Here is a 12,528-nt window from a genome sequence, read left to right as displayed (position 1 = left end):
ATCAGTAATTCAGTTACTGCAAGTCTGAGTCAATTCAAAACCTACGCCCACGCACTAGCACATACAGTGTACTACAGGAAGGACACAGAAGATTATTATAGATCTATGTACATACATACACAAACCCACTAGGCAGGGCTCGACACTAACGGTGGCCCGGGGCCACCAAAAACGCACGTCGGGCCACCAAAATTTCAGAAGTGAAGAATTTGGTGGCCTGATCGGGCCACCAAAAAAGGTAGGATGTTTGCCTTTGGGCCACCAAAAATAAAAGTTAGTGTGGAGCCCTGCACTAGGCCTCCAATTTGAGAAATTTAACAAATCTCTAACATTTTCACTTTGATGATTTTGTGATTTTTGTCTGATTCATGTATACTCAGATGATGACTTACATAAATTTAACTTTGTACAAAGCACTCCTGTTATAATGAACACGGTTATAACGAAATACTGGTTACAACAAAGTTAAAATTCAGGTTGCAACATTATCCACTCTATGTATTTTTGTTATTTATTTGTTTGGTTATGACAAATTTTGATAAAACAATAGAAAACTGCCGGTTCCGAAGACTTTTTTTTATAATGGGAGTCTATTATACTTCACTCACAAGCATACCATCTACAAACATGGTACAAAACCATAACATTGTACAAGTATTTAATACACATGATGTATACATATATACCATACCAGCTTTATTATGTTATTCTTTCACAATCATGTTACATACAATATATCAAACATTATTGATATACATATACTTTCATGGAAGATTGTTCGACAGGACAGAAAGGACAATCATCCCTAGGCCTTCTACTTTGACCCTTCACACGAATCCATTTAGGCAACCAATCAGACCCTATCTTATTTTCTTTAAACCCCATTTCAATAGCACATAAGGAAACATTAACCACCTGTTCAGGCGAACCAACTGGACCACATTTCATTTTCTTCCAATTCCCGTTTTAAAAGCACATGATGAAAATAAACTTGAACACCTGTTTACGTAAAATCAATTGGACCATGTCATTTTCATCTAAACCTCATTTCAAAAGCACCTGACTGGCCTGCCCCCCCCCCCCCTTCCCCTGCAGAGCTATTAACTCACTATTAATGCTTTTTAGGCAATGTGCATTCAAACTATACACACAAACACACATACCTTAACACACATGGAGCATTTGAAAGCATTCAAACTCTATAACACCATGCACATACACCTACATCATATCTCAAATCTACGCACTGGCAATGTTTCAATGAACAGACTATCAGACATGTGTATCTAGAGGTAACATACAAATGTATGTGATTCTGATTATACTGCAAAAAGTGGCATATTGATTAATCTGTGTGGTGCACTATCTGATTCCCTATCATGCATTTCTCAGTTCTGTGGTAAGGTCTGCCATCACCAAGCAATCAGAATGACAACATGATAGAAATAACCAATGCATCCTTGAACCTGCAAAGCAATGCAACCATAACATTTGGTACAATTTCAGTTGTCAACTGATGATACTGCCAAGCAACACTATCTACAATAGAGGCTTTCATCTGGGACGAGATTATTTGCCATTGATCGCTGTCACTCACTGAGGTTACCAGAATGCATCTTGCTCGCCACTGTAGTTGTGTGCAACAGCTGCAACAGCTCCAACGAGCAGAAAACATCATGGACACCCTTATGGCTGCTGTTGTTGCTTTCATGACAAGTCTCGTACATCAACTGTAGTTACTTTCTTTTGCTGTTTCATGTGCTACATGTGCACATCAGCAGTTGCTACAAGTGGCATGCAACAATGTCACAACTCTGTATTATCTTCGGACACACCCCCCGTCCAAACCCCCCACCCCCCTCCCCCTCGCTAAGAACAAATTGCACTCTCTTTGGGCACATAGATTAAATTCCTAGTTCAGGTAACACATCACATACTGTTACCTCCCACAATGCACAAGAATATGTCTATCTATCTCTTATAAGTTCAATGCATTTTCCCAAACAATTCCACATGCATATCGTCGCTGGGGTGACAAGACCTTGTATCTGCAATTTTGGTGAAAATGACTTTTTTGCATTTATGGTCAAATAATCGGTTAAGTGATGTCCTGTCCAAATCCTAGATGTCTTACCCCAAAAATGAAGCCACCGTGGCACGTCAAAGGAATGGCTGTCCCATTGGGTATAGTGCTTTGGCCGCCATGTTTCTTGGCTTTCCTGAACATTTGACATTTTGTAGATACGAGGTCTTGTCGCCCCAGCGACGATTCTTATTATTCTCTTCTGCATAAAGTTACAAGCTAAATATATATCATTTCTAAATAAAACATCAAACATATATCGAAATCTTCTGCAATACAACAAGAGGGACACTTTTGAGTACTGGCTTGCAATAATTCACATGATACATACTTCATAAAAGGAAATGCGTAATGTCCAGATACCTATCTACAAACTTGACAAACGTGACTCTGACGATCAAACTTTATGTTTGTACAAATGCACAGATAAACACAGATGAAAAGGAATTGACTGATCATTCGTGCACGCTTGGCAAAGTCGAAATGAAAGATGGACGCCTGCAGAGACAAAAAATAACCTTCACAACAGAGTAGAATGCGCACTGAAGATGAAAGAGTAACAGATCCTCTCAAATTTGTCATTCATATTTACAACCCATTCATATTGCTGTCTCACAATGCTTTCTCTTATCTGTGTGAGATACCGGCACCCACTTTCCCAGCATGCAAATACATGTACCACCAGGAAGAAAGAAATATCCAAAGACGAGCGTGACTCTTGCTACCCTACAAGATGCCGCAAGCTCAAAGTTCTAAGAAGTGGGGTTAACCAAAAAAAACAAAAAACAAAAAACAAAAAAGAAGAGCAAGAAATAAATCTTCAAGCATCATCATGGGACTCTCATACATGCAGGAAACAGGAAGATGGCTGTGCCTGTCGCATTTCCTGATTTCAACTTCTTCTTGACACAAAAGAATACTAATATGACTAATTTATACAATTACAGTTGTATACAGTCTGCATTTGTATGGATTTGTGTCACTGTACAGAAGAGGAGACATTTGCTTTGCTGGAGGGTGACATGTTTTAAATCATAATGACTGCATCTAATTGCAATTGAGTGCCCATTTCATCCCCCCAAAAAGCCAAAAGGGGAATTACTTGCCCCAGAAAAGTACTTGAATCAGAAATTTGCTTCTGTTTAAATGTTCCCATGCAAAACTTATGATTCTCTATCTATTATAGAAAACAACCAGCTGAAAATATTTCAACAAGTTTCTATATGGGTGAGAAGAGAATATTCAATATAGACAAAGTGTTTGTGTAAATGGTAAATTCTATTTGTACACTGGAATCCACACAACTATTCATGTGCCTGTCAGCCAAAAGAATTACACACATGCTAAAATTCCCTCTGCACAACCAGAAGCATTCTTGCCATTTATTGGTTATTAACAAACAAGAATATAAAGTCAGCTCTTTGAAGTTAAGTCTCATTTTAACAAAATCATACACAAGTTTCACTAATTCATAACCATCGTTTTGGGGTACATCTACTGTCGTTGGCTTGAATAGACATGATGTTGTGTTTTGTTTTGCGTTGTTTTTCCTTGTTTGGTTTTTGGCACATATATCTTGGTATATGGCACTCCCAAGCTTGCAATAATTCCAATGTTTGCTCAGGGGTATATACCACATACTTCATCCTTATAACTTGTATATATTAAAGAATATCTAATGATACAGTGGATTGGGGAAAATCCTGTCCAAGTATCCCATGAGTTGAACAAAAAGGTCCACATATCTGCTGCAAAGGAAGTGATGTGATCGCAGAACTGAGTCATCCGCACGAATGAGCTGGAATGCGTCGTTTGAAAGTCTCCGTCCGTCCCTCCTAATCGCTACCCGACTGAAAAGAGTATTTACTGGCCTGTAGAGGGAGACAACAGGTTCATGATACAAACAAAAATTATTATGTCATGGCTTAAGACAGGTGCATGTATCAACCTCAACAGTCGCAATGATAATCAACTTACCAACAAACTTTGACTAGGTACCGTCTCATTAAAGAATGAATTCGAACAAGATATCACATTTGTCTGTCATAAGATAGGGAATCACTAGACATCATACTTGTCATCCTTAAGTTATAATGATCATGTGAAAACTTTTCAAGGGGTCAGGTGTATAGCTACTTAATAATTGATCTAAAGAAAAAAAACAAGATTTTTGCAGTATAAGTAACTATCAATGGTGAAGTTGCAAGTGCAATATATCACAGCCTTATCTAGAGTAGCATCATACATGTCCACCATTGTGACTGAAGTCATTGTTTTGTGAATAAATGTGAAACTTTAATAGTTTTCTTATATTTGGTCATTTTTTGAAGGAAACTTTGCCAGTTTTTTTATCCTTTTTTTTTTTTTAAGCTTATTTTCTTTTGTAACAGTCAACTTAGTGCCATGATAATCAACCTAGTGAGTGTGGGCATCATTGGCATAACAAGACAATGTGAATCTGTGGTCTTTCATTTAATCAAATCATTATTCCAAGGATGGTCCTCTTTGTGAAACACTTACGATACCATGATATGATTACTTCATATAAGGGCTACTCCAAAGCCTTTTACAAAAAAGAAGAAGACATGAATAGGTGCTGCATCTGCAGCCACTCCAATAATCCGATAAGTTTCTTTACCTGAAGGATGCCCACGATGACACCGAAGAGGCCGATGGCGCTGCCGAAGATCTCGACAATGAGCACCTTAACAAAGAGACTTGCATCCTGGGCGTCTGCCAGGGCCGCCCCACTGCCCACAATGCCGACACAGACACCACAGGCCAGGTTGGTGAAGCCAACAGTCAGCCCCGCCCCAAAGATGGCATAGCCTGAGAAGGGGAAAGGTATGGGGAGAAGGCCATATACAGGGTTCCACATCAACAGTGGCCCAGAGCCACCAAAAATTGATGTCAGGCCACTAAATTTTCTAAAAGCTTATCTTTTGGTGGCCTGATCAGGCAACTGAGATTCAAAAAAAGAAATTAATGTATGTTTACTTTCATTTCAGGCAAACACAATTCTTTTTTGGGCCATCAAAATTTCAAATTCAAAGATTTTAGTGGCCCACACGGGCCACAAGAGAACATAACTTAGTGTTGAGCCCTGCTATAAATATACATTTTTCCCTTGCTCACTGCATGAATATAAATTCATAGTTTTGAGAAACAATCATGCAGCCTTCCATGAAAACAATGTCTAAATCACTTTGCACCTTATTACAATGCAATACTTTTAAAAGCCTGTCAAGTTTGAAAAAAATACGCTTTGTGGAACTCTTTCATTTTTGTAACAAAAAATTTTAGGAAAAAAAAAAAGCAAAAGCAAAATTAAATAATCAAATAATTTCATCTTTTGTGATTCTGTACCAAAATAGTTTCTCATTTTTGGCATGTGATTAGCTCTCTGATGACACCCCAACTTTCCAGGGCCCCACTTCATTAACAAGTTGTGATGACAGCAACTTTTGCTGGAATGGCAGTTGTCACGGTAATGACAAGAATCCAGCTTCCTGATTGGCTGTTGCCATGGGAAGTTGCTACTCTAGCAAGAATTGCCATCCCAACATCTTTCATGAAATGGGACCCTGGATGATTTAAAGGGTGTGTACACTTCTGGTCGAGGTGAGGATTGACGTTTTGCGAGATATTCAGAAACCACTCTATGAGATGACAAAGACCATGTAATTCTAAGGGGTATCAAAAGTTTATTTTACGAAAATCGGTTTTGAAATGGCTGAGATATCCAAAAACAAGGTGAAAAAAGAGATCCTAATAAAAGGCGTGGCCTGTTGCCTTTTATTATCACTTTTTTCTTTAAAATGTCACATACCTGCTAGATAGTTTTTCCTCATCAAATCCTCTGACACACCCACCCCGTAGTCTTTCACCTGACCCGAGAGAACGATGGCGATGATGATTCCGTAGATGGCCACGGCTTCGCAGAAGATAATACTGGACAGGACATGGAGTGAAAGGGAAGGTCAATGTATCATGAATAACTCTTGAGAACCAGTTGAAATCTTATACACGGTGCACGCACACCGATGTTGAGCTCTCAAGTTACTATGTACAAGTATATCATTATGCTAAGATTATTTCAAGCTGGAATGTTAGATGTGGATACGTAAGGTTCCAGTACATTGTAATCAGCAAATCCTCAAGAGATAAAAATGACCTTTAAAACAAGAGACCCGCGGGTCTAGCGCTCAGCTGAATATCGCAAGTTCACCTTTCACGCAGTCACTTATCTAAATTATTCACAGCTCTACTAAAATTTGACCAGGCATTCTGAAGTAGAAGATGAAAATGTACAATAAGGGCCCAAATTTTTTAAGATTCCTGAATTTTGGGGGATTGGGGCCCTCTGGGTGGGGCATGGTGCCCATTTTAAGAAATTGAGTTCCTAACCCCCTAGGGATGCTACCTGCCAAGTTTGATGAAAATCAGTCTTGAGGTTTTCAAGAAGAAGATGAAAATGTAAAAAGTTTACGCACGACGGACGACGCACGACGCACGACGGACGCCGGACGAAGGGCGATCGCAATAGCTCACTTGAGCCTTTGGCTCAGGTGAGCTAAAAATACATAGAATACCACATGTACAACATTAGATTGTACACTGAAGATTTATTTGTGGTGACCCAAATACAACCAAAAATGCATTACAATGGCCTGCATACTCCATGTTTCCTATGTCATTTTTTGATCTTACTGATCTACACGTAAATCTGTGCAATATCAATGTGTTTACATATTGAATTTGTAAAGTGTATCAATAACATGACTACCATTCTTCTTTCTGACATGTATGCATATAACAAAGAGTAGCAGTATGCTCCACAGACTAAGTACATTATTGTAGTAGGCCCTGCTGGTTGGAGTGACTGAAATGATATGAAACAAACTCAACACTCAATTCAAAACCCTTTACTCATACAAAGCCAAAAAGGAAGAGCACAAACAAAAACAAAACATTATCAACAGCCTTCAGTTACTTTGTCATGGTATGAATATATCATATGTGTTCGTGCCCGGCATAAAGAAACCATGTACACAATGCACATCCTGGAATTGAATGAGTGATCACTGCACTTCTGGTCTTGTTTTTGGTTTTTGGTCACTTCCTGTCTCGAGTTGAGAGATGGGTAACGTCCCTTTCAGACAGACTAGGAATGAGACTCATACCACAAAACACCAGCATGGCAAATCTATGTAACATGTACAGTGTGCTATGCACCATTATGTCTGTTATCAAAGTGTATTGTGTATGTGCACTTCAGGGGCCCGTTGCATAAAAGTTACAATTATGGTAACTTTGCCATCCAATGGTAACTTCCACGGAATTCTTGATTTTGATTGGCTGTTGAGTATTGTTGCCATGGTAGTTACCACTGGATGGCAAAGTTACCATATTGTAACTTTTAAGCAACGGGCCCCAGGTGTTTTACATAAAAGAAACACTACATGTAAATTGCATGTCAAGTACACATGTGAAGTACACTACAAGGGAGGGTTTGTTTCTCTTACTCTGTAAATTTTATATATACACAGATTCTTCTTGTTCATTGGGACATGTAATATGATAAATAATTTTTGTACCACATTTATCATCATTCCAGTGCTGAGAATATTCAAGACACTGACTCAAATATGGCAATTTTTACAGCCTTTGAATTAATGCATCATTACTTGTGATCATTCTAAAGTGGATCATAAAACAGTTCCTAAATTTACATGTACATTACAGTATACATGTTATATGCTAGCTATCACAATCTAAATGGAGATATCACTGCATTTACATCTTATATTATAAGGTGAACTTAATCACAAGAAGGCATTAAAGTGTAAGAGGGTCATGACATAAGAATTAAACACTTAATGAAACATACACACACAAGATCGTATCACTTACCTAATAAGATTCTTTGTTCTGATTCGTGGTGCTTTAACTCCACCACCTATAATACTCGTTCCAGTTGTGAAAATTCCCCTGAAAGGAAAGATACATATTGTACAGACAAATCAATAATTAATTTTTATCACATATGATACAAAGTCTGTGTTACAAATTAAGCTTTAGACATTTCTTCCTTTTTTTTGGGGGGGGGGGGGTGGCTTGACAGACATTCAAATATCCAGCTTAATTTTAAAGACGCTACTAATACTATAGCAGACAACAGAGCTTTTTCATACTTGATACATGGTTGCTGCATCTCTATCTCATTCAGAGAAAAAACAAAGCACAGAAGTCTTCGCCAATTTTACTTCAATTTGCTAAGAAAGATAAAAAAATATTAAAGGAAACACAAAATAGAACTCTGTACAATAGGAAGACTATCTAGCTTTTACAGCTAGCTACCATTCCACGGATAAGTGATCATCTTTTCCATTTATATCTTTTTAATGTTTGCAATTTCTGTTTTTATCTGCTTCATGCCGAGTTCTTACCACATGAACCTTGTTCAGATTGTCACATCTTACACAGGAACACAAAAGTAATGATATAACTCATCCCAATCCCACGTGGGGTTTACTGCAATAATGAATTCCCACCAATATGGGTGGCAAAAAAAATAGCACCACAATATTTGCTGTCGTAAGATGGACGACAAAAGACACAAAACATCACAGCATCTCATGTTCAGGGGGAATATTTCCTGAGAAAGGGGGGGGGGGGGGAGAGGGGGGATGGTGCTTCACTCACCAGGCCGCACCAACAACGGAGAGTGCGATTGAGAGACCGACCCCAATGTCTGCCCACATGTAGGGCTCGATAGCTAGCAGGAACCTGAATGAATGAAATGAGAGACAAAGAGGCTGGTCATAGACTTCCATCCCTAAATATGTCATCGATTGATCGCACGATCAAAAAGGGAATTGTAGAAAAGCTTTGTTAGGTTAAGAAAACCAGCAAAAGAGTATCCTTGTGCATGTAATACCTTCACTGGCATGGAAATAATTTTCTTGGTGAGCAACCATAATCGATGAGTTAATTATTATGTCACTTTTGAAGGAGTTCAGCATAGCACATTCACGACTTCTTCTTGAGAATTTGAATTGGCTTGTTTTGAGGGTAAATCTAATTCATTCATACTTCTGTCTGTCTGATTTGATTCAAATAGAATGTGGAGGGCACAGCTGAAATCTGTATTGCATGTAGAAATTAGGATTTAGAGCTGCTATAACACAATTTTAAAGCCCAATCACATTTCTTTTTGATGTATTGTTAGACAGTAGATCACTCCTGTATTCATAATAAACATACAGTACTATTAGGGTTATTTCCCAAAGAAATCAATTATCATTCATAATCATGAATCTAAGAGCACATCTGGAACAAATCTGGTGTCAATATTTCAATACAGTCTCACATCAATTCATCATCAGAAAAGATATTTTTGGCCAAAGCTGGAATGTGAAAAAAAAAAAAGAAATAACATGAGCATAACAGTGCATACAAGGGTACCTTCTCAAATTTTCAGTTTCTTCTAGGTGGTCGTGATGAGTGGATTATCATTTTACACAATAATTTTCCAAATCAATAGGAAACAGTACATGCAAAACATTCACTGCAGCTGGTCTGTGGCCTACTGGTTACTACACAATTTCAGTGAAATAGCACACAAATTCAATTAAAGCTTACTCAAGCAGAAATATAGTGTGAGTACATTGTTCATATGCATGCAGGAAAATTTTCAGGCCACTACAATAAATATGTATAGCAAAAGCATCATACTGTATATCATCAGGTACGTGTACAAAGTATCAACAAAATCTCTAACATCTGAATAACAACAGGCCAGCACTCTACTGTATATCATCAGGTACAAAGTATCAACAAAATCTCTAACATCTGAATAACAACAGGCCAGCACTCTGATAACATTGACACTACAATGTTATTACAATGTGTTTTAAACATCACACCTTCTTTAATTCAATTTGTGAATGATATAAATCATAGTATCCATGTGAAAATACTCACCATCCTATGTCAAATCTGTATATCTGTCCCGAGAGAAGGTACCAAAGCACTGCAACAGAACAAAGAAATAAGAGGTTTACAATTTTAACAGGTGATGTACAAAAAAAAAAGAAGAGAAAAGAAAAAAGATCAATGTGTACAGTTCATAATAACAATCAAGGTTTCACAACAGTATCATCTTTAACCCTAAGCCATGCTGCACCTGGTCATGGATCAGTGCTACTAATCATTGTGATACTTGTAAGTATTGGCTAATTAGTTCAGCACAAATCAATACAGTTTTTGTATTACAGAGAAATATCATGGAAAGTATCAGGGTACTAAAAGGTTGAATATATGATTTAGACTTCACAATGTCAGATATTTTCTCACCCTTAGATGTTATGGAGTATACATGAAAAGTACCATAATTTGAAACATAAAGGTTAGAAGAAATTTACTAATAGTTTCAATACAGATTATACACATCAAACCATTGATGTGTATTTTTTTCTTGTTAAATCTCAGAATGAAATAAAGTTAAACAAAGAACATTCCCAAATCTTTGATAAAAAAATACAATAAACAAACTTGTGGCGATTGTGCTACAAAGTGGCACACTGTTGATCCAACAGCACAGGCCACAGAGGGTTTTGTCTTTGACCCATGAAAAATCTGATCACAGGGCTGCCAACTCAATCAGCATGAGACTCGCACAATTCACCCAATCTGAACATACACACATGTAGTGTAGGCTAGATAGTGGTGTAACCTCGAGCTATGATCAGATAGGAAAATCGGATTGGCAAATTTGCTGTCGGTATCGGGTCAGAAATCGGCAAAATATGCACAGCTGAAAGCTAATGCTACAATTTGTATGCTGCATTGTTGATCCTCAGTAAAAATCCATGATGTTAGAATATGTGCATTTTAGTAGAATGATAAATTATGAAGTAAAAAGTGCTCCTTGTGCAAGTCAAATATCGGCACCAGCACCAAGGTTCAACAGTGTGCAAAAGCATTTAGTGTAGCAGGCGGTTGAATTTTGAAAGGCGTGCAGCTTGCATTACTAATATACGTAGAACTAGTAATACTAATTAATAGCTCCTCTTCCAACTAGTTTGACGCAGTGTCATCTGAGCGAGCTGCCTCCTTGGGTCCTAAATTGTTCTTGAAATGTGGGAGAGGCAATACTATAAAAGTGGATATTTTTGTGTGACTAATTTTTTGCGCTTGGCTGGGTATGAAAGAGTTCACATGTTTTAAATTCCGCGGAATCAAGACACAGAGTTCTAGTAGATCACAGGCACATGATATGGCAAGCGAAAAAATTTTCGTGTTTTTATTTTTACGCTAGTTTATCTGGTTGCAGAAAAATTTCAACACTGCAAAAATTTCCACTTTTAAAGTAAATTTTAATGAGCAAATCACTTTGTCGGTTAAACTGAGAAATATTTGAAATCACTTTCAAGTTTACTCGCTCAAGACGACTCTACAGATGCTAGAACAAATTTGTTAGCCCCTGTAACTACAATCATCTGACAATGTAGCGCTACCAGTAGTCGGCAGTACTAGTATTCTAGCTAGATATCGAGTATTGTCCACCCTCTCTCACTCTCACGTCTCATCTCATTCTCCGCCCATGAATCAATGTTTTTTGGTAGTTGCAGCTGCTGTACAGCTGCAGCTCACACCATCACATGATCAACTGTGTAGGCGGGTGTTTGTTAATACTATAGCACAATATACTAAGTAGCAGGTGGTTATCTGTGGCTGACCGACCGGCCGGCTGTGCCCAATACTGAATTCAGCATCCACGACATACACTGTAAATTGCACCAAACTGTCTCACGCTCTTATGTGTCAGCGATAAGTAATTTCAGGGTCATTATCGAAGCTATCAAATTGAGCTTAAGAGACTGAAACCCATCACAGGCAACAACATAGACAATCTAACATTAATTAGGTCTACGCAAGTAGGCCTAACGTAGAGAAAATCGGAGAAAAATTATTCTTACCTACTCCTGCCGCAATAGCACTCAAAACACCCACGAAAGTGTATATCTTGACACCCATAGTGCCTGTTTTATTCCAGCAAACAGTGGGAAGGACTATCCAGTATTCACAGTTAGCCTGGTACACGCCAGCAAATCAGTAAATCATGTGCTGATCTGGGCCGTTTCTCACACCAAATGCAGTTTTTCTACAGTTTCGCAAGTGTATAGCACCGTACGGCAGCATCCAACACGGCATACATACAGCGGGCGTTCAGCGTAACATACAATAAAGGCAAGTGAGTTGACCTTTGGCGATTGAACTCTTCTGTAGATGCGCATGACTTCCGGTTCGCACACACCACCTGTATGACAACATCATCACACCTTAGATAAAGCAACTCTAAACTACTTTCTATGAATAGGAAAGAAATGCGTAATATTTTCCCTCATATGTATTTTTTCTTTTCTATTTCCTCTGTTACA

General features: G+C 38.1%; 1 protein-coding gene across 1 annotated transcript; it reads right to left on the bottom strand.

Moving 5' to 3' along the window:
• Positions 1-1,874: 1,874 nt before the first annotated feature.
• On the bottom strand, positions 1,875-12,246 carry LOC140236758 (V-type proton ATPase 21 kDa proteolipid subunit c''-like). Its single transcript, XM_072316687.1, has 7 exons — positions 12,067-12,246; positions 10,070-10,118; positions 8,789-8,872; positions 7,997-8,074; positions 5,913-6,034; positions 4,722-4,912; positions 1,875-3,954 (listed from the first exon to the last, which is right to left on the bottom strand). The coding sequence occupies exons 1-7, from the start codon at positions 12,122-12,124 to the stop codon at positions 3,919-3,921; spliced, it is 618 nt and encodes a 205-aa protein (XP_072172788.1). The 5' UTR covers positions 12,125-12,246; the 3' UTR covers positions 1,875-3,918.
• Positions 12,247-12,528: the final 282 nt, after the last annotated feature.

This window comes from Diadema setosum, chromosome 13 (genome assembly GCF_964275005.1).
Source record: "Diadema setosum chromosome 13, eeDiaSeto1, whole genome shotgun sequence".
NCBI lineage: Eukaryota > Metazoa > Echinodermata > Echinoidea > Diadematoida > Diadematidae > Diadema > Diadema setosum.
The sequence above is the reverse complement of the archived record's forward strand: the minus strand, read 5'-3'. Positions and strand labels throughout refer to the sequence as shown.

Excerpts from the sequence above, each read along its gene's own strand:
- LOC140236758 (XM_072316687.1), bottom strand. The coding sequence starts at position 12,124 with ATGGGTGTCAAGATATACACTTTCGTGGGTGTTTTGAGTGCTATTGCG. Across the intron at positions 8,873-10,069 it reads TACAGATTTGACATAGGATG|GTTCCTGCTAGCTATCGAGC; the intron begins GTGAGTATTTTC and ends TCATTCATTCAG. Across the intron at positions 3,955-4,721 it reads TCATCGTGGGCATCCTTCAG|GCCAGTAAATACTCTTTTCA; the intron begins GTAAAGAAACTT and ends CTCCCTCTACAG.